Below are 25,154 nucleotides of genomic sequence, written 5' to 3'. Positions count from 1 at the left end.
ACACTGTTCATTCATTCATTCAATCGTATTTATTGAGCGCTTACGGTGTGCAGAGCACTGAACTAGGCGCTTGGAGAGTACAGTTCGGCAACAGATAGAGACAGTCCCTACCCAACAATGGGCTCACTGTCTAGAAGGGGCAGACAGACAATAAAACAAAACAAGTAGACAGGCATCAATACCATCAAAATAGATAAATAGAATCGTTGATATATACACCTCATTAAGAAAATAGAGTAATAAATATGTACAAAAATATACACAGGTGTTGTGGGGAGGAGAAGGGGGAAGACCACTCCCTTCTCCTGGAAACATTATCCAACACAGTTCTCCTGATTTTCCTATTGTTCTGGCCTCTGAGTGTCTTTTTATGTGTCTCACTCCCTAACTAAGGGTATCCCTCAAGCTGTTTTCTGGGTATCCTTCTCTTCTCACTGTGCACTCACTACCTTGGTCGAGGGAGCTCATCTGCTCTCATGGCTTTAACCCCCACCTCTATGTGGATGACTCCCCAGTCTGTCTCACTACCCTAGTCTCTCACCTGCTCTGCAGAATCAAATTTTCTCTTGCCTCCTCTCGTTGCCCCACTGGCAGCTTAAGCTAAATATGCTTAAAACTGAACTCGTCTTTCCAAATCCACCTGAGAACAGTGTTCGTCGTGCCTATCTCTGAAGCCCTTGATATTATCCTTAATTCCTTTCTTTCGAGTCTCACGTTCAGTCTGTCGTTTAATCCTGTTAATTTTTCCTCCACAATATTTTTTGGATCTAATCCTTCCTCTTTCCCCAGATGGCACCACTCTGGTCCAGATGTTCATCATATTATGGCCAGACTTCTCTAACAGTCCCCTCACTAGTTTCCCTGTCTGCAGACTCTCTCTTCTCTAGTTCACACTTCACTTTGCTTCCTGGAGTCTGTTTCCTCCAGAAAGATTTCCCCAATTCATTTTTCTTTTCTCCAGATCACACCATCCCAGACTATCACCTCAGCACTAACGCACCCATATCAAGTGCTTTTGTACGCAATCAAGTTGCTAACTCTACTATTTAAGCGCTTATTTTATTCACCTATCCATCTTTCCTTTCTCTTCTTCCTCCTCTCTGTAAATTATTTTGTCTGTCTCCTACATTAAGCCGTAAGAAGTTCCTTGAGGGGAGGGAACCCGTGTTTTGTAGCGGAGTATGCTAGAGGGGTAGGGAGGGGAGGGGAGAGAGAAAGGGTTAATGTTGAGACACCCCTCACAGGAGACCCTTTCTAAGGGAACCTGGTCCCTAAGATAACAGAAGAATCGTGCGTTAAGGGATGGGGGTATTCGGAGGCAATACTGAAAGAGAGTTGCTTGCGTCAAAGGGAAATTGACCAGAAGGCCCGCTGAGATAGGGAAGGAGATGATCTCTGCTCCTGCTACAGCCACCAAGAAGTGGGAAGTGGCAAAGACGATGATTTTTACCTAGCGAGAAACTCATCTGAATGGTCATGCTAAGTGTAGGGAACATGTCAGAGCATATTAAGGCAGCACAGTGGATGGTATGGGTGGAGAAGGAAGTGACCAACCAAGTGATAAACCCTCTGGGCGATCCTCGTGTCCACCACAGATATCAAATGAGAACCTGAGTGTGAGACGGGCTCTTGCCCTCAGTGTGTCTCTGTCTCCCTTTCTCTCTCTCTCTTGCACAGCAAGGTAATAATAATAATGTTGGTATTTGTTAAGCGCTTACTATGTGCAGAGCACTGTTCTAAGCGCTGGGGTAAACACAGGGGAATCAGGTTGTCCCACGTGGGGCTCACAGTCTTAATCCCCATTTTACAGATGAGGGAACTGAGGCACAGAGAAGTTAAGTGACTTGCCCACAGTCACACAGCTGACAAGTGGCAGAGCTGGGATTCGAACTCATGAGCCCTGACTCCAAAGCCCGTCCTCTTTCCACTGCGCCACGCTGGGTGCCAGGATCCCGGTTCTCTTGGTCTTGGGCATAGAGGGGCATTTTGCGGGGGACCCAGCCAACAAACTCAGCTCTGTTCACGGAATGGAGATCACTTGCTATCAGATTACTGCTCAGACAGAAAGAAGGGGAAGGAGTCATGTGGGGCCTTGGCTAATAATGTGCTCTTCCAAGCACTTAGTACAGTGTTCTCCATATAATCGCTTAATAAGTACCATTGATAAAGTTAAATTTAATCAATTCCTATTTAGTCGATTATTAGTAATGCTGTCTGTAAAGTTACATTATCAGTCCAGGATTAGAAGAGAAGATAAACTAAGTTGTAAAAGTTGCCCAGCACCAACTTTCAAAAGAAAACTGTCCAATAAACTCCATTTAAATTACAGAGAAAGAAATCTGCCTCTTTCTTTTACACTTGTCTGAAAGCAAAAGTACCCTTATGTACAGCTCTGAATACATTTGGGGCTTTTTAATAGTATTTGTTAAGCTCTTACTTTGTGCCAGGCACCGTACTAAGCACTGGGTTAGTTGTCAGATTGGACACAGTTCCTGTCCTGCTTGGGGTTCACAGTTTAATCCCCATTTTACAGATGAGGTAACTGAGGCACAGAGAAGTGAAGTGACTTTCCCAAGGTGAATTACTGAAGACAAGAGGCAGAGCAGGGATTAGAGCCTAGATCCTACTGACATTCAGGCCCGTGCTCTATCCACTAGGCCAAGCTACTTCTCTGTGCTAGTACGTTACTCCTAGAAGTTGTGAGGTTAGTTTCGTCTTCTAATATTTTGTTTTAACTTTTCTTTTTTCCATTTTGATGTGCGTTGGTGGTAATTACAGCTCAACTGCCGCTGACTCACTGCCCACTACCTCTCCAAAACCTCTTAGTCGAAACAACCTGCTCCCACCCATTGGCACAGCAGATGTGGAACACTTGAGTATCATAGGATCACAAAGACAGATGGTAAGTGTCCCCGGCCTTATCACTGGTCACTTCTCAATGACCCTATCTGGCCAGGAACAAGATGCTTGAGTCTACATGGAGCAAAGTTTGTGGTGCACGATCTGCCTGGTTTTAGCAGGGGACTGTACCAAGCAGGCTAATTTGAAGCCCCAGATCATTTCCTCCCATCCATTTGATTGATAGATTCCATTTTATCTTTTCCCTATTTCCAGCTCTGATTGGACACCTTCTGTCCAGTAGAGAGCCTCCATTCATGGAGATAGGAGATCCTCCTAAGCGGAGGGAGGTGGTTTCCGATCTATTAGGTCTAGGCCCAGAGATGATGGGCTGTATCTGGGGTCTTCCTGGCATCAGAATCCAAACCGAAAGCAGGATGGGTGAGAGTGGAAAATGCAGAGCTGTCAGTACCCTAGTCAGCAGCTGTCAATCAGGAGGGTAGACAGGCCTGTCCGAGGACACAAACAAGGATACATCTCACCACAAAAATTTTCAGCTTTTTACGAACCCAGCAGAACCCTGGAATCCTGAGTTATGACAAGGAGGACTAGTATGAAAAAGCACGTCGGCCATTGTTAGTTTGGCCAAGTCATGTGGATTTTGTGCAAGGTTTTTAACTTGACTGTAGGTTGTCCCTGGGCTGCCTTTGGCCAGTGAATTGCAGTAATTCCCTAACTTGGAATCATGGGAATTAGTGACCCATTTCCTTCCTTCCTCGGACCGTGGATGCCTTCTCTCATTTCTTCCGCGGCCTTTTCCTTCCAATTTCTTCACTTTGAAGTCCATCTCAGTCTTCCTTTGGGAATTTCTCCCTCAGGCATGGCTTCTTAAATTTATCTAGCGCTTTCATTACCACTTAGTCAATGCCCATGTGAAAACAGTTTTATTCTCTCTGCATAGGAAATTCTGTCAAGCGTTCCTACTGAATTCAATGTCCCAGCAATATTTTTGTTCTCTAAACTTCCTGGAGTAAAGCAAACGGAATTTGGATATGCTTTTCATTAAGATATCTTATAAAGACTCATCAGCAAGTTCATAGGCAACAAATCAGTCAGTCAGCGGTACTTATCGGGCAGTTACTCTATGCAAAACACTATACTAAGCACTTGGAAGAGTACAGTATACCAGAGTTAGTAGACACATTCCCTGCCCGCCAAGAGCTTACAGTCTAAGAGAAATGAATGTCCATAACAAAATAGGATTGACCCCTCACCCCTTGCCTTTTCCCAGAAATCCCGGACTTACTCCAGCCGAGCTCGGAGTGCGCTGGTAGATGAGACTGATGACCAATACCCTCAGGAGAGACTGCTCTTACCCGACTTTTTCTCCAGACCCAACACCTCACAGTCATTTTTGGTAAAGAACGAACATGTAGCCTATGTTTTGGGGACATGAGATGGTAGCTGAGCAAGAAACCAGCGCAGTGGTGAGCAGAGCTAGAGATTTCTTGCTGCAGGAGACCCAGGAGGTTCTGATTAAGAACGTCATGGAGCAGAAGCAAACTTAAGAAACTGTCCTGGAAGACCAGTTCTCAGCAATTGGATTTCAGACTCTGCCCCATGTCCGTGGGCTAAGCCGGCGAGTCACTTAACCTTGATTGGGATGAAGATACCCATCATTTGACTCGTTAAAAAGTAGATTTTAATAAAACACCTTGTGGAGGCATTGAGAAATGAGACTTTGCAAAACCCAGTTATCTCAGAATTGTGTTCCTGAGCATGAGCAGTGGCAAGTTTTAACACCTTGTGAACAACCAGAGTTGCAAACACTCTGCTCACTTGGCTTTCTTTTGGTCTTTAAAAAAGAGTAGTCTGGGGTGTGAATTTAAGCTGGAATAAGGCATACTATAGGGTGTGAAGCTAAGATTCTGAAAGCAGTATTCCATTTTGTGTATTTAAATTTGAAATATTTATGTTGCTGTGCTAGACTTAATATCCTCTGTACATGATAAAAAGAGAAATAATGAGGAGGAAAGTCATTGCTCTGTTTCCTAGAGTTCCCACTGTGAGTTTTACAAATACTTGTTTAGAAACTTCTACAAAATGTAACTGGATGGCCTTCAGGGAGGGAAGTTTTGGGTAACAAGGATTTGATGGACATTATTTTACTGTGATTCAAATTCGCTTCTTCCATAAACTGGATGTCTAGGAGATTTTCTAGAAAACTTGGGAATGAAATTCATTTTGGGAAATATCACTTGTCCTTTATAGAAATAAACTTTCTACTGTTCATGTTCAGAATTGTGTAAAATAAATAAAAGAACTTCTGAACTCTGAGGTAATAATAATAATACTGGTATTTGTTAAGCACTTACTATGTGCCAAGCAATGTTCTAAGCGCTGGGGTAGATACAGGGTTATCAGGTTGTCCCACATGGGGCTCACAGTCTTCATCCCCATTTTACAGATGAGGTAACTGAGGCACAGAGAAGTTAAGTGACTTGCCCACGGTCACGCGGCTGATAAGCAGCGGAGTCGGGATTAGAACCCATGACCTCTGACTCCCAAGCCCGGGCTGTTTCCACTAAGCCACGCTGTAATGTCTCTCTAGAACCTCAGGGTGGTATTCCTAAAGAATGAGTGTTGGCCACTGCGCTCTGACTGCTAGCTCCCAGTTCCGACTTTCTACGCCTGAAGCAGGATGTTTCCTTGGTGGTGTCTTTATCCTGTTGAATTAGAGGGAAATATAGGGGCAGAGAACATCCTGAAGTACTAGATCACCCTCCAGAGGACACGTCCTCCCCTCCTGGCCTGTGCACCATGGAATGCTGCTGGTGGAAATCCAGGCATCAGTCCGATCTTGTCCATCTAAAACTTATCCTCACTTGCTAGAACTCTGCCCTGTCCTCGGTGCATCAATACTACTTCTTTCTTATTGACTTCCAAGTCCCTTGCCTGGACCAACTATTTCTGATGGTCTTGCCTTGTGTTTCTTCCGCCCTTGGTGACTTTGCCATCTGCTTTTTTGACAAAATTGAAGCCCCATCAGGAGTAACTTCTCCCAAATCTCCCTGTCTCCTTCCCAGTCCCAGCCCTTCCCTCCCCTCCCTCTTGACTCTCTCATCCTTCCCGGCCTTCTCTCAAGAGATCTACCACTTGCTTTTGAAATAGTCACCCTTTTCCTGTGCCTCCAACCCCATCTTTTTGTACTTTACTAAAACATCTGTGCCCATCCTTCTTCATTCCCTGACTACCGTTTTCATCTTCTCACTCTGAAGTGGCTCCTTCCCCTCAGTTTTCAAACACACCCACTTGTCTCCTAGCCTAAAAAAACCCACTCTCAATCCCACTGCTCCCTGAAGCCATTGCCTCATCTCCTTCCTACTGCTCCTGTCCAAGTTCCTTGAAAGAGTTCCTTGAAAGGAATGTAATATAAATATGTTGAAAGAGTTCAAGGAATATAATGCTCCTCACACAGAAAGCACTCGACATACCCTAAGCCCTCATTTCCTTTTCTCCTACTCCCTCCTAGGTAGCCCTGACTTGCTCCTTTTATTCACCCCACTTCAGCCCCACAACACTTAAATACAGCTGGCGCTTAATCCAGTGCTCCTCACATGGCAGGTGCTCAATAAATACGATTGAATGAATGAATATATGTAATTTATTTATTGACATTAATGTCCATCTCCCCTTCTAGACTGTAAACTCATTGTGGGCAGGGAATGTGTTTATTCTACTGTTGTGTTGTACTCTCCCAAGTGTTTCATATAGTGCTCTGCACACAATAAGCGCCTACTGACCGATTCCATTGATTGATTACCCCTGCTGCCTCCACTTCTCCTCCAACTTCCTCCTTGACCCCCTGCAATTTGGCTTCCACCCCCTCCGTTGAAACTACCCTCTCCAAGGTGTCTTACGACCTCCTGCTTGCCAAGCCTATTCCATACGAATTCTCTTTGACCTCTCAGCAAACTTCCACACTGAGAACCAATCCTTTTTGTTGGAAACACTAACTCTGGCTTCTCTGATGATGTCCTCTCCCGGTTCTCCTCCTCTCTCTCTGGCCACTCCTCAATCTTTTTTTTTTTTGCCAGCTCCTCCTCTACCTCCCACCCCCTTGCTGAGGGATCACTCAAGGCTTACTTCTGGATCCCCGTCTGGTCTCCTTGATTTCCAGATCTCCCTTTCTAGCTTTTCCCTCTCCTTCTCAGCAATTTTGCATTTCCTTCTGCCTTCATGACATCTCTACTTAGATCTCCGGCTAGCCCCTCCATCGCAACATGTCCAAAACTGAACTTCCACATCTTTCCTGTTCTCTGTGACTGTTTGAACCCCGTTGATCACAGTTGGGAACCGTGGAAGAAAAGGAAATGAGGGCTCAGAGTATTTACTGAGTGCTTTCTGGGTGCGGAGCACTGTACTCCTTTAACAGTTGGCTAATGGAAAGAGTTTGGGCCTGAGACTTAGGGGACCCGAGTTCTGCTCCCACATCTGCAACTTTCTTGCTGTGAGACCAAGGTCACTTCTCTGTGCTGAAGTACCTTCCTCTGGCTGTTCTCCCTCCTGAGATTATGAGCCCCATGTGTGACAGAGAGTGGGTCCGACTCAATTGTCTTCTACCCCAGTGTTTAGTACGGTGCTTGGTAAATAGAGACAACTACAAATATAATCAGTCATTGTTATTTGAGTGCTTACTTGTGCAGAGGACTTTAATAAGCACTTGGGAAAGTACAATACAATAATTATTAACCTCTTGTCTCTCCCCCACTTCAGTCTGTACTTCACTCTGCTGCCCAGATTATCTAAAGAAACGCTCTGGGCATGTCACCCCCCTCCTCAAAAAATCTGCAGCGGTTGCCTATCAACCTTCAAATCAAGCAAAAACTCCTCACTCTTGGCTTCAGAGCTCTCCATCACCTTGCCCCCTTCTATCTCACCTCCCTCTGTCCTTCTCCATCCCAGTCGACACATTACGCTCCTCTGCCGCCGCTAACCTCCTCACTGGGCCTCGTTCTCATCTGTTCTGCCTGGAATGCCCTCCCTCCTCACATCCACCAAACTAGCTCTCTTCCCCCCTTCAAAGCCCTACAGAGAGCTCACCTCTTCCGGGAGGCCTTCCCAGACTGAGCCCCCCTTTTCATCTGCTCCTCCTTCCCTCCCCATCGCCCCTACTCCCTCCCTCTGCTCTACCTCCTTCCCCCCCACAAACAGCATTTGTGTATATAAGTACATATTTGTTATTCTACTTATTTTATTAATGATGTGTATATATCTATAAATCTGTTTATCTACATTGATGCAATTGATCCCTGTCCACTTGTTTTATTGTCTGTCTCTCCCCTTCTAGACTGTGAGCCCGTTGGGTAGGGATTATCTCTATTTGTTGCCAAATTGTACTTTCCAAGCGCTTAGTACAGTGCTCTGCACAAAGTAAGTGTTCAAAAAATATGATCCAATGAATATTATTGTTTTTATTAACAGTACTATCATCCCTGCTCATAAACTGGCAACCTTGGTGGTATCCTTGATTCATCTCTCTGGCAGCCCACTTCTTTAGACCTCAAATCCTGTTGATTCTGTCTTCGCATCTCCAGAATCCACTCCTTCCTCTCTCCACCCCAACGGCCATCCCGTGGTCCAAGCACTTCTCATAGCCCGTCTCCACTATCGCACCAGCCTCCTCGCTGCCCTCCCTGCCTCCAGCCTCTTCCCGCCCCAGCCCATACTTCACTCTGCTGCCCAGATCATTCTTCTGAATGATCATATAGAAATTTGGGAAAGGAGATGAAAAATGTACCGACGATTCTACACCTTTGCGAAATGAATCAAAAGATTAAGTCTTAAGTCGGAATTCTTCCAAAGGAGAAAGTCACAGGGCAAGTAGTTTGAAAGCTGTCCGCTCTTTCTCTTTAGCCGGATACACAGTATCGTCGTTCTTGCACAGTTATTGATTATTCTGGCCCGTCTCGTGCTACTAGAGGACCCGCAGGTACAGGTAAGCCCAGAAATTTAATTATACCATTATAATTATGATTATAATTATACCATTAAGGCATTATATCTCGGCAGTAGGCAAGATAAATATTCCAGAACGTTTATTTAGTGTGCACTTTGGGAAGCATATTGTTTTATGCATTGAGATGAACATAAAAGAATATATGGTCTCTGCTCTCTACAAACTTAAAATTGATTATCTTACATCTACCCCAATCATATTTACTGAGCACTTACTGTGGGCAGAGCACTCTTCTCAGCACAGGGGAGAGAACAGTCTAACAGAATTGGTAGACACATTCCCTGCCCACAATGAGTTTTTAGTCTAGAAGGGGAGACATTAATTTAATTATGGATATATACCTAAGTGCTGTGGACCTGAACAAATAATCCAAGTTTACAGGTGATGCAGAAGGGAGGAGTGAGGAAATGAGAGTGTAGCCAGGGAAGGGATGGGGTTTTAATGACCACCTCCGTGCTAGTAAGCACTTAAATACCTGCAGTTTTTGTTATTATTATTATTGGCATGTGTGGGGAGAAAAAACTAACACAGATACTCAAAGAATTAGGCAAACTGTGCAAGTTTGCACCATGTAAACCTGAAAAGGGAAGTTAATGTACTTTATTCTCTCATGTTTTGGACAGCATGAACATTTAGCTCTTTGGGATATCATTTAGGACAAATATGTGATAAAATCATAGAAATCACGACTATCTTGTGGTTTGTTTTTTTACCCTCTGCCTCCAGAGACCCATATCAAGAAAATAAGTTGCAATAAGTTATACTTCAAAATAAGTGAGAATCAAGTGCCATGGACATAAGTCTAAATCACTCGATCAATCAGTGGTTATTTATTGAGCTAAGTCCTTGGGAGTGTACAGCAGAATTAATGGACACGTTCCCTAAAGAGATGAAGTGCCTGAAGACAGGGATGGGGTAGAAGGGATTAGTGTGGGAAGGTTCTAAAGAGGAGATAGGTTTAAATAGTGCTGTGAAAGATGGGAGGGACAGTGTATTTAGCCCAGAGGAGGCAGAGAGAGAATTGAAGTAGAGGGAATGATGCAGTGTGCATCGATTTGGAGGAGAAACAGTCCGAAACTGGGGTCACTGAGCTCCTTTGCATAGGCAGAAGGACGAACAGGGATAAGGCAGAAGTGGGAAGGTAGTGAAGTGAGGGGATCCCAATTGGGTTCAAAGCCCTGTACCATGATTGTGTGAAAATTCGAGGAAGGATTTGCAAGAGTTAGGGACGGGTTGCACATGGAAGCAAATGAGAAAGAAACATCAGAAATGATTCCAAGAGCAGGGACACCGTTGAATGGCGATGGGAACACTTGGATGTAAGATGGGTGATTCAGATTTTGTGGTGTTAAATTCAAGGAGGGGAGGGAAGGGCCCACAGACAGACCCGGAGGTATAAATTTAGGAGATAGCAATGATTTCCCCAAGTGTGATGATCATAAAGCGATCACACTTGGGAGAGATGCTGCCAGAAAGTCTGCTGCTTTTTTATATTACATAAAGCGTCCAGTTCCCAGCATTTGAATCTCAGCCTAGGTATATTATGGTGCTTTTTCTGTTTTCCAGGTTTAACAATTTAAATTGGAGTGAAATGAAGGGAGCAATGTTTTCTGATTCTTTTTACTAGATGGTGGAGGGAGGCAAACAAAGCAACAGGCTTCATAATATTCCACGTGTGCAAATAACAGCATAGCACTAGGTTTTGCCAAACAGACCTAGTCGGTTTTGATAAAGCTGGGTAAGATTTGTAATTGGACCAGATAGAGATATGGAGAGTAAGTCTACAACTGATTTGGGCCATCTTGTTTAAAACATAATTTTTTTGTTTTCCCCAGATTCCATTAACACCGGAATGGCAGGACTCAGTTTAGGGGGACCTAGTTCTTCATACATTGGCTCTCTTCATCACAACAACCGCGGTCATTCTCCAGAAAAAGCTGAGGAAGACAAAAAAGATCAGCACTCACTGGGTAAGACATTACAGAGCAGGGGTGAGTGAGAAATTAGAGTCTGGGGGCCTGGGGAAGGGATATGTGTCCCTCCTCCCAAGTGTTCGTGAGACAACTGGTGTGAGGGGAGATGGGTTTAAAACTGCAAATACGCCCACAGGAACTCCTATTTATTTCCAAGTCAGTTTGCTGATTTTATTGACAAATCCAGCCTGTGGGTGCTGCCCAAGGAACAGCAACTCAGAAAGCGGCAGCAGGCAGGAGTCAAGTAGGATCTCCACCTGCTTTTCCACAAATTGGTCGGTAGGCCAGATTTCTCACCCCACCAAAAAAATATTTTGTTTCCCCAGAAAAAATGAAATACATTTACTGTTCTGTGGCCTGTTAAAAATGAGAATTCTTTCTTGGCTTAATTCTTAGATTTGAGTTGTTGCCATTAAGTATACTGGTAATCTGTTAAGATTCCATTTAGAGTGTGAGCCCCCTGATTATCTTGTATCTACCCCAGTGCTTAGTATATTGCTTGGTACATAATAAACATTTAACAAGTACCATGATAACATAGAAACAATAATATGCAAAATAGTTAAAAGCAGCAAGGCCTGTTGGAAAGAGCATGAGTTCTAATCCAGTTCTGCCACTTGGCTGCTGTGTGACCGCACACAAGTCATTTAATGTCTCTGTGCCTTTTACCTCATCTGTATAATGGGGCTTAAGACTGTGTGTCCCATGTGGGACTTAGACTGTGCCCAATCTGAGATTATTTTGTATCTACCCCAGTGTTTAGTACAGTGCTTGGCACATAGTAAGCACTTAACAAACACCCCTCCCCCCCCCCCCCGCGAATGCCGTCAGGAATTGGATGAGGCCAGGCATGCCTACTTGGGTTCTAGATAAGGACTTGGAGAAGCAGTTATGTATTTACAGGTTGGAACCCAATGTAATTTTAGAAAGAAAATTAAAAAAAAAAATTACCACCTCTTTCTGGTTTTCTATTTTTGATTAGTAAGCCCATCGGTAGGTCTGAAGTAGTTGGCCAACACATCCTGATTCAGCAGCCTTTAAAAGATCTGACCACGGTCTCACTTCCCCCATATGATTTGTTTTCATTTGTACAGGGAACTCAATTATCAGTGTTACCTCAAGTTCATTTCAATATTTTCACTAGCATATTATTTAGAACTTATTTCAGGCTCTCCAATTAAAGTCAATTTTGAGGTATGTCATCTTTCTTTCCATAGGTCTTCAATTACATAGTTCCATGAGATTTCACAACCAGGATGGATCCATCAGTCGAACCAGACAGGGCCTCTAGTATTAATGGGAAGAATCTGTTGTCGACTTGGATTAGGCAGATCTAATTCTTCAGGAATGTATTGGGTCGTCGCACTGGTGCTGAACTTGTTGATGAGACTCGAAACGATCTTTATAAAGTTACTTTTCTACAGCTTAACACGAAGAACAAACAATATATGCCAAAGACTGTCTAAACACCTCCAGCTGTCTTCCTCCAGACGTTAACGTGCTCTATTGGACAATAAAGCTTAACCACTTTTAACCTAAAGAAGCAATATCAGTTATCTCCAAATCAGTGCTCACTTTTTTGCCTTTAAACAAAATTATCAGTTCAATTACCTCAGTATTTCAATTATGGCGAGAGATGAACTAAAAGCAGCAATGATTTTTCTGTGTAGCCTAAGAGCCATCAGCCTCAAGGGAACTGTTAAATACATCAAAGCTTCTGGGAAGTAATTTGATTTTAATTAGCAATATCTAGCATATCATTCCCATACCTCTCTCTACAAGTAATAGCCATCCTTAAAACAGGGGAGAGCAAAAGCATGAGTATAAAGTAAGCAGTCTCATTTAAAAGCAATGCTCTTCTAGTTCTATTTTTTTTTAATAAAAAAGGTTCTATTTTATATATAAAATACCCTTTCATCAGCTAGGCTCTGTAAAATGAGGCTTTCATTTTGTCAGGTTTTCCTTGAAGCATTAGGAGTGCTTGGAGGATCAGTTATTTTCTTGTGGAAAAACTACAGGAGCCCCGCTAGCTGTGGGGGGTTGAAGCTGTAACTTAAAATTGTAAAACAAGAATAAGTGATTTGAGTGGGAGTTTTTTCCTACTACCTCAGAAGGGTTTGAAATGGCACTGATGAACATAGATAAGAGTTGCAGTGGTCACAAATGTAGCTTACCAAGAACTGTGTAATTTATAATGTAATTTAATTTGCAATAAAATTTGACACTATAGTAGTTTCAGGTCTTAATGTCAAGTGGACGTCATGATCATAAAGTAGGGCTGGGGGGGAGGGGAATGTCATTTACATTTTCTAATGCTACCCTGTCACATGAAAAGTTGCACGGCGGAACAGGGGGAATCCAACCTGCTTTACTTTTGAAACAAATTCACTTGGAGAAATTTTTCTCCATGACAGTTTAAATGATCAGAAGAGTCAGTGGATGAAAATCTCCTGAACGTGACTTTCCCCCCACCGCAGGATCTTAACCCAAGCAGCAGCAGCTGAGAAGCAGCGTGGCTCAGTGGAAAGAGCACGGGCTATCGAGTCAGAGGTCATGGGTTCGAATCCCGGCTCGGCCACTTGTCAGCTGTGTGACTTTGGGCAAGTCACTTCACTTCTCGGTGCCTCAGTTACCTCATCTGTAAAATGGGGATTAAGACTGTGAGCCCCACGTGGGACAACCTGATTCCCGTGTCTACCCCAGCGCTTAGAACAGTGCTCGGCACATAGTAAGCGCTTAACAAATACCAACATTATTATTTTATTAACCCAAATAAGACATGAGCAATCAGGTCTAGGTCATAAATTAAGGCCTTGGAAAAAAAGGTTTTGTACTGTAGTCAGACCATCGAAATTTAACATTTGTCAAGGAGTAACAGTATGCAGGGAACCTAGGGCACTGCAACAGACAGTAGGATTTTATCTTCCAAAAGTCAGCAGTGAAGTGCTACTATACCAGAGGTTGAATGTAACAGGGTCATGTAGACTATTATAGCTTTTTGCTCTCCTTATTTACGTAAGCCCGTGAAATGATTTAAGAGGAGTAAGATTTGTTTTTCCTACTTCAACTTTTTAGTATCTGACTCAATTTTATACTTTCAGTTCCTGGGATTACAGTTTCAGCTCCTCTTTCACAATTTTTCACCTCTTAATTAACGCCTACAGAACGTCCCTGCCCCTCAACCTTTCTTAGCCTGAGAGAATGGCCCTTCTCCCCACATCCCTATTCATATTAGATGCATTAAATTAAGGATCAGCAGAGAATCCCCGCAAGCAAAATGAATGACTTTAATCAGTATTAGACAAATGTGTCCTTACAAAACGTGAATGTAAACACCTACCTCTAAAAGGGTTGGCTTCAAAAACCACACTAAAGAATAGGGGGCACCCGCTGAAAGTGAATAAAAAATGGCAAGGAAGCCTCAGAAAAACAAAAACTCTTCATTAACTGAGTAACACGGCTGAGTTGGTATCTTTTGGCTGTCCACATCTACTTTCTACATTAAGTGCTAAGTAGTTGGCTTCTCGTCCCCAAAGTTGCAATCTGAGTTGTATGGTAAAATGAGAACAAAAAGGCAACGAGATCATCCTTCGGGAGGCAGTTATTTAGTTTTTGAAGAACTGTCATTCCCTAACGCCATCTTAGCATGTCTGAACTCTCTTCCAAAAATACTCGGAATTGAAGAAGTCCCCCCCCATTCGAAGAAAAGACTCAAGCAGTCCACACAGGCCCAGAGAAGTGCAGAGTGGAGCAAGTACCTGGATAATCAGTCACCCTGGATAAAAATCAGAAAGTCTCAGCAGGTATTTGCAAACCCAGATTTGGACAAATGCCTTTAATTTCCGCTACGTCCATTCAGGCCCGACCAGAGCATCCACTGGGTTTTGTTATTTCTTTCCCGTCTTGGCGGTTGTCTTCTTCCCTCCCTTTTTGGAAGAGCTGCAGTATTTTGCCTCCATGTGAGCCAGAAGATCATCCATCTCTTTTTTCCGATTGGTTTGTCTGCTCTGTGGGAGGGGATCAGATGTAAAATAGACGTGTAAGAATGAAACTAAGAACAGGCACTAATCGGATAACTTCTTCCCAGCACACCCCTAAGCTTACCTGAATCAATGCTTTCAGGTCGTCTACCTCTCCACCGAGCCCCAACTCCTCTCTGCATTTTTCTGCCTCTTTAGCTTCTGCCTGAGCCTGAAAACACAAACTCACGTGAAACCTGTGACCGGCAGTGATGATTTTCTGGCCTCACCCTCATCATCAAAACTGAAAGGGCAGGGGGAAGACTGGTGAAGAGGACGGTGCCGACGCAACTCCACTGGGGCTACCTAGTTATCTGTTGCCACGGATCAAAACGCTACCTCGCAGGGCAACAGCCTCGCTTCCCTGTGTCCCTGCATCCTCCCCTCTACTTGGGTATTAGTAGATACCCAGTTGCAAAATTAGCAACAGGGAGGGCAAAATGGCACCCTTGACCCCATCGCTCCTACAGAGTCAGCCTATGATGTGGGTATTTTCTTTGGCTACGTGGAAAAAAGAGTTTGGGTAGCAACAGGTCTCAAGGCTGGTCAAACGTTCCCTTTCGACCGCTCCCTCTCCTTCCTAAATCTACACGTCTAGTCACACCCCCTACTCTGGATCAGAAGTCAAGAAAGATATTCTATTTGTTTTCCCTTAACTTAGGACCTAAATAAGTGATAAGTTAGAAGTCCTTTCTTACGTCTAAGAAATCCATCTTGGTCAAACGGATGCCCATTTTATTTTGTTTTTATCTTTAGGAGGTAGAGAGCAACAGTCCTCCACCCTCCATCTGATGAATGTCCAATGCTTGAATCTAACAAGCAGAAGATCTGGGAGCAAAGGCCACAAGAGATGACAATTTTAAATAGAGCAAGCAGTACGCTCAGAGTTGGACTGCGTTACCCTGGTTAAAACAATTGTGAGGGTACAATAAAAGGGCACAGATCAATTCAGCAGCCAACTGTACTTATGCTTGTAAAATTAAAGCCAATTCTTTCCAAGGGCTAAAATGAAATGGTGTTCTAAGAAAAATAAGTTCTGCGGGAGTTTTTTTCTTGGCACCAAAAATGGCATACCCTTCTTTTCCTTGCATGAGTCTTCTGCTTTGACTCCTTGATGAAAGCATTAAAAGCTGGGACTTCTCCCGAGTCAACAGCCTGTTGTATAATCTTCCTGATTCTGGGCTCATCCGTGTATTGAACACACAACACAGACTCCATAATTTGATTCATATCCCCTTTGAAGTCCAGGTAGGCTTGTTTAATGTCAGTCAGCTCTTCCTCAGATCCTTTGTATTTCTCTTCAAAGGCCTCAATGTCTTCTATAGTTATCTAAAGAAGAAAACAAGCTTCAGTTCATAAATTAGATGGTTTTCGAGGCTAGAAGTACAGGTATCCGATTTTGCAAACATAAAAACTGATACTTTTAGAACTCTTCTCTCCCAGAATGACCTAGAATGACAAAATTGATAAATGGAGCCAGATCCTTTCAGTGTCCTAAACTATCCCCTGGAGGCAGAAAGGCACTTCGGAAGCTGCCCAGTTAGGAGAATGAAAAACTACGGCAGCTTCCAAAAAGTGGCCGACGGCCAAGTTGCAAAGGATCCATTACACTGACTACATTTTTTACGGTGAGGATCGGGCACTCCTGAGGTACGTGCTGGATCGGGTCTTTTACCTTTATGGTTACCCGAGGTATTTGTTGAGCGCTTACTACGTGCCAAACTAAGTGTTGCGTAGATACCGTATAAGCAGATCGGACACAGTCCCTATCCAATACGGGGCTGCCAGTTGGAGAGGGAGGGAGAAGACGTATTTTATCCCCAACTTTATAAGTGAGGTAACTCGGGCACAGAAAAGTTGAATGGCTTGGCCAAGGTCACGCCGCCGACAAGTGTCGCAGCCAGGGTAGAACTCGGGTTGTCCGACACTCAGGCCTACGCTCTTCCCACTAAGCCAAGCTGCTCTCCAAGAACTTAATACCGTGTATGCTAGGCACTCAATAAAAGCTCTTAATTCTTCCCCCGCGGACAGCTGCGCCATCGACTACCAGTAGCAGTGAGATTTACGGAGTGAACAAAATGTAGGTGCACAGCACTGAACTAGCCACCTGGGAAGGACGCCATTGATGGTACTTACTGAGCGCTTACTGTGTGCCGAGCACTGAATTAGTGCTTGGGAGAGTACGATACAAGAGAGCGAACACATTCCCTGCCCCAGATGAGCTTCCAGTCTCCAGGGGAGAGACTGGAGGCAGGGAGATGGTTGTAATAGTCCGTCCAGATGTAAGAGGAGTCAGTCCTGTGGAATAAGGACTCCGCAGATGGTCTACTACAAGGCTGTAGGCTCCTGTGGGCAGGGACCCCAACCACCAACTCTGTTATATCTCCCAACTGTAAGCGCTCAGTGACTATCCCTGATCGATCACAAGGCCCACCTCACCGTCACAGACGACGTAGGCCTGGAATGTAGTCAGTCTCCTAGCTGCAAAACTATTCTCACCTTAACCCGGCTATGCCGGGTGGGGCATGTGAGGCGAATGAAAGACTGCAATTTACCCAGACACCTGCTGTAAGGAGGTGTAACCGGATAACAGAGCAAGGAGAGCACTGGAAACCTTTCAAGGACCCAGTAAACCGAAGTCTCAGAGAATGTTGCGTCGCGGCTGAAAACGGGGAGACGGTTGCCGAGAACACGCCAGCACGGTGTACTGCCATCAGGAAGTGCGGCTCTTTTTGAGTAAAGATTTTGAAAAGACAGAGAGACGCAAACGAGAAAGAGAAAACAGTGCCAGGAACTGCGAACTTTAAACATACCATCCCGTCAAGGGACAGCTTTTTTGCATGCACGACGTGGCTGGGACTGTGGGTCGTGCCCCCGCCCCGACACACACACCTATAACCAGTGTTCAGTACAGTGGCCGGCATGTAGTAAGTACTGAACAAATACCATTAAAAACCCCCCAAAACTCACCATAATGCTGCTGCTTTTGGCGGTGGAGAGAATGGAGCAAGTAAGGTCATGGTGTTTGAGAGAGAAATAATTCCTGTAAACTGGGACTATGGCATCGGGAAGAAAAGACTACGAATAGTTGGGCAGTAGGGGAAGTCTTCAGGGAGGATGGAGGACCAAGTCGCTCACACTTCAGTTACCCGCCTTACTCTTCCACTCTGTGTGTGAGGGTACAGGTGAGGTGCAATTATGGCTACCCTACGGCAGAGAAGTCGTTTCTGAGACAGGATCCTCCCGCACGCGGTCAGCTTCATGCCAAGCTCTATCCCTGCTTCCTGCAGAAAGTAAGGCTGAGCCCCGGCCCCCTCTGACAGCCCTCACCTTCTTAAAAAGCAGCCTCCAATACGCGGCCCAGTCGCGGTCCTGGCTCAGCACCCCCGACTCTTCATCCACCGTGCCCTGCTCGTCGTACACGGCTCGCTGCTCCTTGTCGCTGAGGACGGCGTACACTTGGCCGAGGATCTGGGGAGGGGAAAGCACAGGTCGCCCTTTTAACGACTGAAGGGATCTCCTCCCCGATAATCTGCCCGGACCCATACCGGGAGGGGGGACGGTCCGACCTCCTGCGGGCCCCGGGGGAAGAGTCGGGCTGATACCAGCTGAGACTTTCGTTTCCAGCCAAATGTTAATCCAAGCATTTATCCTCTCCCGCCTTAATTACTACATCAGCCTCCTGTCTCTCCCCACTCCAGGCCATACTTCACTCTGCCCCCCGGATCATTTTTCTACCAAACCAGGCCATCTTTCCCCACTCAAGAACCTCCAGTGGTTGCCCATCTGCCTCCATATCAAATAGAAACTCCTGACCGCCGGCTTTAAAGCACTCAACCACCTTGCCCCTCCTCTCTCACCTCCCTGATTTCCTACGACAACTCAACACCCCCCACACCTTGCTCCCGAAATGCCAACCTACTCACTTTGTCTCAATCTCCTCTATCTCTCCACCGACCACTCACCCGTGTCCTACCTCTGGCCCGCAAATCCCTCCCCCTTCATATCTGACGGACCATCACCCTCCCCATCTTCAAATCCTTACTGAAGGCACATCTTCAAGAAGCCTTCCCCGACCAGGCCCTCATTTCCTCTTCTCCCACTCCCTCCTGTGTCGCCCTTAGGGTTGAATTCGCTCCCTTGATTCACCCCCCTCTGCCCCATAGCGCTTACGTCCATAGCCGTAGTTTACTTATTTATATTAATGTCTGTCTCCCCTTCTGGAAGGTAGGCTCACTGTAGGAAAGGAACGTGACTGCCGACTCTTTTATGTTATACTTTCCCGAGCACTCAGTACGGTGCTCTGCATACGGTAAGCACTCAGTAAATAAAACCGATTGATTAAAAGTGGCGGGGGCTCCTTTGGGCATTTGGCCCCCGCTCCGCAAGGTGTCTGGGGGAGGGAGACGGCCACTGTTACAGCTGCCCCAGGATCCCCAGCCTCCCTCCCCGACTCCATGGACGCCAACCACGTGCAGCACGCTGCGCTCCCGCCTCCCCTGCCCCGAGAGCTCTGGAGGGGGTGGGGAAGGGCCCCTTCCCCCGAGCCGGTCCCCCCAGTTGTCCATCCCTGAGAGCTAAGGACCCCCCGGGGCCGGTCCCCAAGACGTCCGGCCGTGGCAGCTTCGGAGAGGGCGGGGGGAGGACCCTTTCCCTAGAGCTGATGTCCGGCCCTGACCCCACAGCCGATGCCTGACCCTGACAGCTTCGGAAGGGGTGGGATGGATCTCCTCCCCACAACCGGTCCCCCCCCGACCCCAATGCCCACACGGCCGGTGCCTGGCCCCGGAGCTACGGAGGGGTTGGGGCGGATCCCCTCCCCACAGATGCTCACCCCCCATCCCCTTCCCCTACCCCCAGTACGCCCACAGCCGGCGTCCGGCCCTGACGGCTTCGGGGGGGTGGGGGGGAAGGACCCCATCCCTACAGCCGATGTCCGGCCCCGACCCCAGAGCCGATGTCCAGTCCTAGGCGTTTCGGAGAGGGCGGGGGGCGGACCCCTTTCCTACAGCCGACGTCCGGCCCCGACCGCTTTGGAGAGGGCGGGGGACGTACCCCTTTCCTACAGCCGACGTCCCGCCCCGACCCCCCGGCCCTGACCGCGTGGGAGACGGGGCGGGGTGGATCCCCCTCCCCTCCCCGTACCCCCACAGCCTGAGCTGCTTCGGGGGTGGGGGCAGGCGAGGACCCCTTCCATTTAGCCGACGTCCGGCCCTGAGCCCCCCGGCGATGTCCAGCCCTGACAGCTTCGGAGGGAGTGGGGTGGACCCCCTCCCCACGGCTGGTTCCTCCCATCCCCCCAACGCCCCCGCAGCCGATGCCCGGCCCCGGGAGCTTCGGGGTGGGGGGGGGCCGGGGGAGGACCCCTTCCCTAGGGCCCGTGTCCGGTCCTGACCCCACAGCCGGGGTCCAGCTGGGGCGGCTTCAGAGAGAGCTGGGGGGAGAGGGGCGGACCCCCTCCCCCTGAAAGCGCCCCGTCTCGTAAACTGAGCGGAGCCCGGCGGGATTAGCACTTGGATGGGAGCCCGGCTGGGAATACCGCCTGCTGGAGGCCGGAGAAGCAGCGGGGCTTAGCGACAAGAGCCTGGGCTTGGGAGCTGGAGGTCGTGGGTTCTAATCCCGCCTCCGCCACTTGGCAGCTGTGTGACTTTGGGCAAGCCGCTTCTCTTCTCTGGGCCTCATTTCGCTCATCTGTAAAACGGGGATAATAATGGTGGTATTGGTTGAGCGCTTACTATGTGCAAAGCACTGTTCTAAGCGCTGGGGGGGGGATACAAGGTGATCAGGTTGTCCCACGTGGGGCTCACAGTTTTCATCCCCATTTTACAGATGAGGTCACTGAGGCACGGAGAAGTGAAGTGATTTACCCAAAGTCACACAGCTGGCAAGCGGCAGAGCCGGGATTAGAACCCATGACCTCTGACTCCCAAGCCTGGGCTCTTTCCACTGAGCCACGGTGCTTCTCCAATGAGGAAGACTAGGATCCCCATGTGGGACACCCTGATTCCCTTGTATCTACCCAGCGTGCCTCAGTGGCAAGAGCCCGGATTTGGGAGTCGGGGGCGTGGGTTCGAATCCTGGCTCCGCCACTCGGCAGCTGTGTGACTTTGGGCAAGTCACTTCTCTGTGCCTCGGTTCCCTCATCTGTAAAATGGGGATCAGGACTGTGAGCCCCATGTGGGATGGGCACTGTGTCCAACCTGATTAACTTGTATCACCCCCCACCCCCAATGCTTAGAACAGTGCTTGGCACATAGTAAGCGCTTAAATATTATTATTACCACCCCCGGACTGAGAACAGTGCTTGGCACAGAGTAAGTGCTTAACAAATACCGTCATTATTTTTAATAATAATAATAATAATGTTGGTATTTGTTAAGCGCTTACTATGTGCCGAGCACTGTTCTAAGCGCTGGGGTAGACATAGGGGAATCAGGTTGTCCCACGTGGGGCTCACAGTCTTAATCCCCATTTTACAGATGAGGGAACTGAGGCACAGAGAAGTTAAGTGACTTGCCCACAGTCACACAGCCGACAAGTGGCAGAGCTGGGATTCGAACTCATGAGCCCTGACTCCAAAGCCCGTGCTCTTTCCACTGAGCCACGCTGCTTTTATTACCCCAGGGCTGAGAATTAAGCTAGGCACATAGTAAGCGATTAACAAATACCATTATTATTATTATTATTATCATTATTACCCCAAAGCTGAGAACAGTGCTTGGCACATAGTAAGCGCTTAAGAAATACCATAAATATTATTATTACCCCAGAGCTGAGAAGCGTGCTTGGCACAGAGTAAGTGCTTAACAAATACCATATTATTACCCCAGAGGTGAGAAACGTGCTTGGCACAGAGTAAGTGCTTAAGAAATACCATAAATATTATTATTATTACCCCAGAGCTGAGAAATGCGCTTGGCACAGAGTAAGCGCTTAACAAATACCATAAATATTATTATTATTACCCCAGAGGTGAGAAATGTGCTTGGCACAGAGTAAGCGCTTAACAAATACCATAAATACTATTATTATTACCCCAGAGCTGAGAGCAGTGCTTGGCACAGAGTAGGCAATTAACAAACACCATCATTATTATTATTATTACCCCAGAACTGAGAAACGTGCTTGGCACAGAGTAAGCGCTTAACAAATACCATAAATATTATTATTATTATTATTACCTCAGGGGTGAGAAATGTGCTTGGCACAGAGTAAGTGCTTAACCAATACCATTATTATTATTATTATTATTGTTACCCCAGAGCTGAGAAACGTGCTTGGCACAGAGTAAGCACTTAACAAAAACCATAAATACTATTATTATTACCCCAGAGCTGAGAACAGTGCTTGGCACAGAGTAGGCAATTAACAAGTACCATAATTATTATTATTACCCCAGGGCTGAGAACAGTGCTTGGCACAGAGTAAGCGCTTAACAAACACCATCATTATTATTATTATTACCCCAGGGCTGAGAACAGTGCTTGGCACAGAGTAAGCGCTTAACACCATCAATATCATTATTATTATTATTATTACCCCAGAGCTGAGAATGCGTTGGCACACTGTCAGCACTGAACAAATACCATCATCATCATTATTATTATTACCACCACAGCAGTGAGAACAGTGCTTGGCACATAGTAAGCGCTTAGCAAATACCATATTATTATTATCCCAGAGCTGAGAAGAGTGCTGGACACATAGTAAGCGATTAACAAATACCATTATTATTATTATTTCCCCAGGACTGAGAACAGTGTTGGCACATAGTAAGCACTCAACAAACACTATTATTATTATTATTTATTATTACCGCAGTGGTGAGAACAGTGCTTGGCACATAGTAATTGCTGAATACAGTTATTATTATTATTATTACCACTGCAGCGGTGAGAAGAGTGCTTGGCACAGAGTTGGGGGGAGGGAGGGCCAGAGGAAATGACAAGCGCTTAGTCCAGTGCTCTGCACATAGAGAAGCAGCGTGGCTCAGTGGAAAGAGCCCGGGCTTGGGAGTCAGAGGTCATGGGTTCGAATCCCGGCTCTGCCACTTGTCAGTTGTGTGACTGTGGGCAAGTCACTTCACTTCTCTGGGCCTCAGTTACCTCATTTGGAAAATGGCGATGAAGACTGGGAGCCTCCCGTGGGCCAACCTGATGACCCTGTATCTCCCCCGGCGCTTAGAACAGTGCTCTGCATATAGTAAGTGCTTAACAAATACCAACATTATTAATGATAATCCTGGCTCTGCCACTTGTCAGCTGTGTGACTGTGGGCCAGTCACTTCACTTCTCTGGGCCTCAGTTACCTCATCTGTAAAATGGGGATGAAGATTGTGAGCCTCACGTGGGACAACCTGATTGCCCTGTATCTCCCCCAGCGCTTAGGACAGTGCTCTGCACATAGTAAGCGCTTAACAAATACCAACTTTATTACTATTGTAAGCGCTCAATAAAATTAGACTCTGAGCCCATCAATGGGCAGGGATTGTCTCTATCTGTTGCTGAATTATCCATTCCAAGCGCTTAGTACAGTGCTCTGCACATAGTAAGCACTCAATAAAGCGTGGCTCAGTGGAAAGAGCCCGGGCTTGGGAGTTAGAGGTCATGGGTTCGAATCCCGACTCTGCCACTTGTCAGCTGTGTGAGTGTGGGCAAGTCACTTCACTTCTCTGGGCCTCAGTTACCTCATTTGCAAAATGGGGATGAAGACTGTGAGCCTCACGTGGGACAACCTGATGACCCTGTATCTCCCCCAGCGCTTAGCACAGTGCTCTGCACATAGTAAGCGCTTAACAAATACCAACATTATGATTATAGTAAGCCCTCAATAAAATTAGGCTGTGAGCCCATCAATGGGCAGGGATTGTCTCTGTTGCCGAATTGTCCATTCCAAGTGCTTAATCCAGTGCTCTGCACATAGTAAGCGCTCAAAAAATCGTGGCTCAGTGGAAAGAGCCCGGGCTTGGGAGTCAGAGGTCATGGGTTCGAATCCCGACTCTGCCACTTGTCAGCTGTGTGACTGTGGGCAAGTCACTTCACTTCTCTGCGCCTCAGTTCCCTCCTCTGTAAAATGGGGATGAAGACTGGGAGCCTCATGTGGGACAACCTGATCACCTGTATCCTCCCAGCGCTTAGCACAGTGCTCTGCACAGAGTAAGCGCTTAACAAATACCAACATTATGATTAAAGTAAGCGCTCAGCGCTTAGCACAGTGCTCTTCACAGAGTAAGCGCTTAGCACAGTGCTCTGCACAGAGTAAGCGCTTAACAAATACCAACATTGATTATAGTAAGCGCTCAATAAAATTAGACGGTGAGCCCGTCAATGGGCAGGGATGGTCTCTGCTGCCCTCTTGCTCATTCCAAGCGCTTAGTCCAGTGCTCTGCACATAGTGAGCGCTCAATAAATACGATTGAATGAATGAATGAATACTCAGCTGGGCGGTCAATCTTAGAGTCCCCGGGAGGGGGCGCGCGCGAGCTCCCGGCGGCGGCCCCGCCCCCTCTCCCCCCTCCCCCCCGGGGTCTCGCGGACACGCACATGCGCAGAAGGGCGGCGGCGGCGGCGGCGCGCGCACCTGGAAGCGTCTCGTGGCGTCCTGCCGCTGCGCGGCGCCTGCGCGGTCGGGGTGCACCCGCAGGGAGGCCTTGCGGTAGCCGCGGCGGACCTCGGCGTCGGAGGCCTCCCGCCGCACGCCCAGCACCCCGTACAGGTCCGCCGTGCCGAACTCCGCCTCGCACCGCGACAGCAGCCCCATGGCCGCCCACCGCGCGGACCAAAGGGCGGAGGAGCGCGCGGCCGGCCGGCCTCGGCTCTCTCTCTCTCTCTCTCTCTCTCTCTCTCTCTCGCCCGCGCGCGCGCGCGCCAAAACTCCCGCGCTCAGGGGCGGGCCCGTGCCGTAAAGCGAGCCTGACGACAGCCGCGACCTTTTACGACGGCCGTTACCCCCGACCTTTTACGGCAGCTCTGAGGGAGGCCCAACCGCCTCAACTCCATTCATCCATTCATCCATTCATCCATTCATCCATTCATCCTTCCTTCCTTCCTTCCTTCCTTCCTTCCTTCCTTCCTTCCTTCCTTCCTTCCTTCCTTCCTTCCTTCCTTCCTTCCTTCCTTCCTTCCTTCCTTCCTTCCTTCCTTCCTTCCTTCCTTCCTTCCTTCCTTCCTTTCTCTCGCTCTTTCTCTCTCTCTCTTTCTCTCTCTCTTTCTCTCTCTCTTTCTTTCTCTCTTTCTCTCTTTCTTTTCCTTTCTTTTCCTTCCTTTCCTTTTCCTTCCTTTCCTTCATTCAATCAATCATTCAGTC

At 47.0% G+C, this 25,154-nt stretch overlaps 2 protein-coding genes across 5 annotated transcripts in view; one reads left to right on the top strand and one right to left on the bottom strand.

Moving 5' to 3' along the window:
* Window positions 1–12,382, top strand: part of FAM149B1 (family with sequence similarity 149 member B1) — a 34,898-nt gene extending 22,516 nt beyond the window's left edge. For 3 of the 4 annotated variants that reach the window (XM_029060323.2, XM_029060325.2, XM_029060326.1), the window contains 5 exons: window positions 2,779–2,902; window positions 4,130–4,255; window positions 8,755–8,836; window positions 10,693–10,827; window positions 12,048–12,382. In XM_029060323.2, the coding sequence (XP_028916156.1) occupies window positions 2,779–2,902; window positions 4,130–4,255; window positions 8,755–8,836; window positions 10,693–10,827; window positions 12,048–12,121 (541 nt within the window). In that variant the 3' untranslated portion in view covers window positions 12,122–12,382. The remainder of the gene's footprint in view (window positions 1–2,778; window positions 2,903–4,129; window positions 4,256–8,754; window positions 8,837–10,692; window positions 10,828–12,047) is intronic. The other variant, XM_029060324.2, reaches the window with a different exon arrangement.
* A 1,715-nt stretch (window positions 12,383–14,097) lies between these two features.
* Window positions 14,098–24,703, bottom strand: DNAJC9 (DnaJ heat shock protein family (Hsp40) member C9). The gene is made up of 5 exons (XM_029061361.2): window positions 24,429–24,703; window positions 18,180–18,320; window positions 15,924–16,178; window positions 14,935–15,021; window positions 14,098–14,837 (listed from the first exon to the last, which is right to left on the bottom strand). Exons 1-5 carry the CDS (start codon window positions 24,606–24,608, stop codon window positions 14,718–14,720), a joined length of 783 nt encoding a protein of 260 aa, XP_028917194.1. The 5' UTR covers window positions 24,609–24,703; the 3' UTR covers window positions 14,098–14,717.
* Between the last annotated feature and the right edge of the window lie 451 nt (window positions 24,704–25,154).

Source organism: Ornithorhynchus anatinus, chromosome 3 (assembly GCF_004115215.2).
Source record: "Ornithorhynchus anatinus isolate Pmale09 chromosome 3, mOrnAna1.pri.v4, whole genome shotgun sequence".
NCBI lineage: Eukaryota > Metazoa > Chordata > Mammalia > Monotremata > Ornithorhynchidae > Ornithorhynchus > Ornithorhynchus anatinus.
Note: the sequence above shows the minus strand (reverse complement) of the source record. Positions and strands in the feature narration are given on the sequence as shown.

Excerpts from the sequence above, each read along its gene's own strand:
- DNAJC9 (XM_029061361.2), bottom strand. The coding sequence starts at position 24,608 with ATGGGGCTGCTGTCGCGGTGCGAGGCGGAGTTCGGCACGGCGGACCTG. Across the intron at positions 18,321-24,428 it reads ACGCCACGAGACGCTTCCAG|ATCCTCGGCCAAGTGTACGC; the intron begins GTGCGCGCGCCG and ends TCCCCTCCCCAG. Across the intron at positions 15,022-15,923 it reads CTCATGCAAGGAAAAGAAGG|GCTCAGGCAGAAGCTAAAGA; the intron begins GTATGCCATTTT and ends TTGTGTTTTCAG.